This window comes from Juglans regia, chromosome 14, assembly GCF_001411555.2.
Source record: "Juglans regia cultivar Chandler chromosome 14, Walnut 2.0, whole genome shotgun sequence".
NCBI classification, from domain to species: Eukaryota; Viridiplantae; Streptophyta; class Magnoliopsida; order Fagales; family Juglandaceae; genus Juglans; species Juglans regia.
Genome location: NC_049914.1, coordinates 2,625,287 through 2,628,272, shown reverse-complemented (window position 1 = coordinate 2,628,272; position 2,986 = coordinate 2,625,287). Strand labels below are relative to the sequence as shown.

The 2,986-nt window shown below is 37.4% G+C and overlaps 1 protein-coding gene across 1 annotated transcript; it reads right to left on the bottom strand.

The window, feature by feature from the left end:
* Positions 1–397: 397 nt before the first annotated feature.
* On the bottom strand, positions 398–1,490 carry LOC109014968 (ethylene-responsive transcription factor ERF034). The gene has a single exon (XM_018997462.2). The coding sequence runs from the start codon at positions 1,435–1,437 to the stop codon at positions 658–660; it is 780 nt and encodes a 259-aa protein (XP_018853007.1). The 5' UTR covers positions 1,438–1,490; the 3' UTR covers positions 398–657.
* Between the last annotated feature and the right edge of the window lie 1,496 nt (positions 1,491–2,986).

Sequence of the window (2,986 nt, the reverse complement as noted above, 5' to 3'; positions counted from 1 at the left end):
TGTTATCTTTATATTTTCCAAAGCGTATTAAAGGGAAAGAGTCTCTGTATGGAAATTATCATGACCATATGATTCATTACATTGATCTCTCGTTGCCTTTCCAACTAAAAAGGGAAAAAAGAAAGGAGAAAAAAGTTAGAAGGGTATCTAAATTTATGAAGGTTGGAAACTTTAGGGGTGAAGTCAAATCACTTTAAATTTTCATCAACGTGTTTTGGATCTAAATCTACCAAGTTTAGCTAGGTGCATGGTTTTGATTGGAACTTGGAAGTCTTCAAGTCATGTCCCTAATCCAGACTAATCCCATTTATATATATATATATATATATATATATAAATCCCATAAAATCTCACCATAAATAAAGAAAATGGTCTGCAAAGTAATCCAATAAATTCACTCAAAGATTAACTCTCATTTATTATGTGTACTATTTCTGATATATTACAGTACCCCTCATTCTTATTAATGGTTCAAATGCAAGCGTACAAGAGAACCTCTGCTACAAATGCAAGCTGAGCCAGTACACTAGACTGAAAACCAACCCATAGATGATCTTTAAAAGACTTTTTTCCCCATCGGGGTTTCTTGTTGTACAGACAACGCGGTGACCGGTGATTACACGTCATGATGAACTTCAAGGTTCATACCTTCTCTAGCTAGTAGTACTCCCATGAATATGGTTCTTCAAGCCGGAGCCCGGTATCAATTGCACACATCTGCCACGACGATGAATAATAGCAGAGCCCGTGATCGCTTCGATGATCAGTTCCATCGATGAAAAGATCGGGAAGGTCAAACAATGTGTCATCCACATCAAGAGAAGGTGAGCACGTCGATTCTTGTGTGTTGTCCATGGACAGATTGATTGATGGAATTGGCTCGGATTCTTCACAATGTATTGGCTCTACAACTGTGGCAGCGGCCGCCTTGGCAGCGGCGGCTTGGATGTCCTTCGGAGACTTGCTTGCTGGCCGAGGAAGTTCTTTGGCCAACTGAGGAAAATTGAGATAAGCAGAGCCACCTTTGATTGCAAGCGCTGCTACATCATGGGCTCGAGCTGCCATTTCGGCTGTAGGGTATGTTCCAAGCCATATTCTTGATTTCTTCCTTGGCTCCCGGATTTCAGACACCCATTTGCCCCATGCACGCATTCTTACTCCACGGTACATGGGGTGCTTGCCATCATTGTCACGCTTTGGCCGCTTCCTATCTTCTTGATCTTCTTCTTCTTCTTCATTGTCCAAGTCTTGAGCTCTTCTTGAACCTTTTGGCCGAGAACTCTTTGAGTTTTGGTTTGTACCTGAATTCTTCTTGGTTGTAGTGCCAAAATTTGTCGAAGAAGAGGCTGTAGAGGACGAGGTGGTGGTGGTGGTGGAAGATGAGCTGAGCAAGTTGTCATGAGCGGCATCACTCTCTAGGTTGATATGTTCTTCCATGACACAGCCTTTAGGAGTGCGTGTTTGTGTGTGGAGCTAGAGCAAAGAATATGAGTGATTGGTCATAAAACAAGAGGTATTGGGCTTTTATGACCCTTAATAAAATAGAATATTAAAAAAAGAAAGAAAAAGAAAAAAGAAAAAGGAAAGAAATAAAGACAAAGAATAATAAAGAAGGTTGGGTCCCATTGACACAAGGAAGACCAGGTCAGCTAATTTGTTTCTCCCATGTGAGAATCGAATAATCTGGGCTATGAGATTAAATATTAAATACACCCATTTGTTAGTTGTGACTTACCATGGTCTGTTTCCTGTCAACTTGTATCAGTGAGAAACCCTGTTTCATTTTTTTTCCTGTAATGTACATTTTTGGCCTTATATTGGTGGCTTCAGAGTATTGGTGTAGGCCATACTGTTTTCTCACCCAACCCACGAATTTCACATGAATGCTTTTGGGGTGGGACCCTTCTGGGTCCCTCTATTATTCTCACAGCTGATTTGCAGGTCCATCTCCTACCATCTAGATCTTTCATATTTTATTCGAGTCTTTGGTACGTGTTCCATGGTGGTATGACACACACATACACACTGCATATAGAGTATCAACACCAAAAATAAAACGAAATTAGGTATCCTAAGCTAGTTGATATGTCAGCTTCAACTTGAAAATATATATATATATATATATATATATATATGTAATTTCAACCTGATCTGGCCTCTGTTACAGTTCCTTGTCCCTAAGCTGTTGATAAGATAATATTTTGCTTCTCTCTGTTATATATGGGGTTCAATGAATATGAATTGACCAATCTTGGAATATGAATAATATTATATATATATATATATTAGTGTATACGTGGCCATTACACGTGGCGCACATGACAATGGGGCCAAAGCCTGATTTCTAGCCAATGGACATTAATTAGTGAAAGTAATCTTTTTTTTTTGTTACTAAATTATCCTATAACCTTCAAAATTACAGGCTATACTGTGGTGGCAGTTGGATGGTTAAGATAATATCGTTGAAGAGATCATGCATGTATTTGCTAGCATTACATTATAAATTTGGGTGCGTTCGGTTGCTTTAAGAAAGTTATCTTTGGTATTGTTTTGCCTTTATTATTTCGTCTAGCTTGTACTGAACATCTAGAAATAACATTATGTCATAATTATCATTAATATATATATAGTTCCCAAATAGATTTCTTTTAAGCAAAAAGGAATGATGTGCTTTCAATTCTACTATCCCATAAATCCTCAAGAAAAAAAAGACCAAATTGAATTCAAGTTCAAGATCAGTGCTTAAGATCATTTTCAAGGAGATTAATAGAGAGAATATTTTCTAGGGAAAATATGTATAGTTGGATTCACCAAATTAAGAAAAAAGAAAAGAAAAAGGGAGGTATATATTATAAAGTGGCAAGTGCAAACCATTTTGAGTAAGTTAGGCATTCGAATTTTAGAGACACGTTGCATGCATACAGAATGCGAAGGGCTAATTATATATAGCAAATTATGTATATATATATATAGAAGAAAAGCCAAC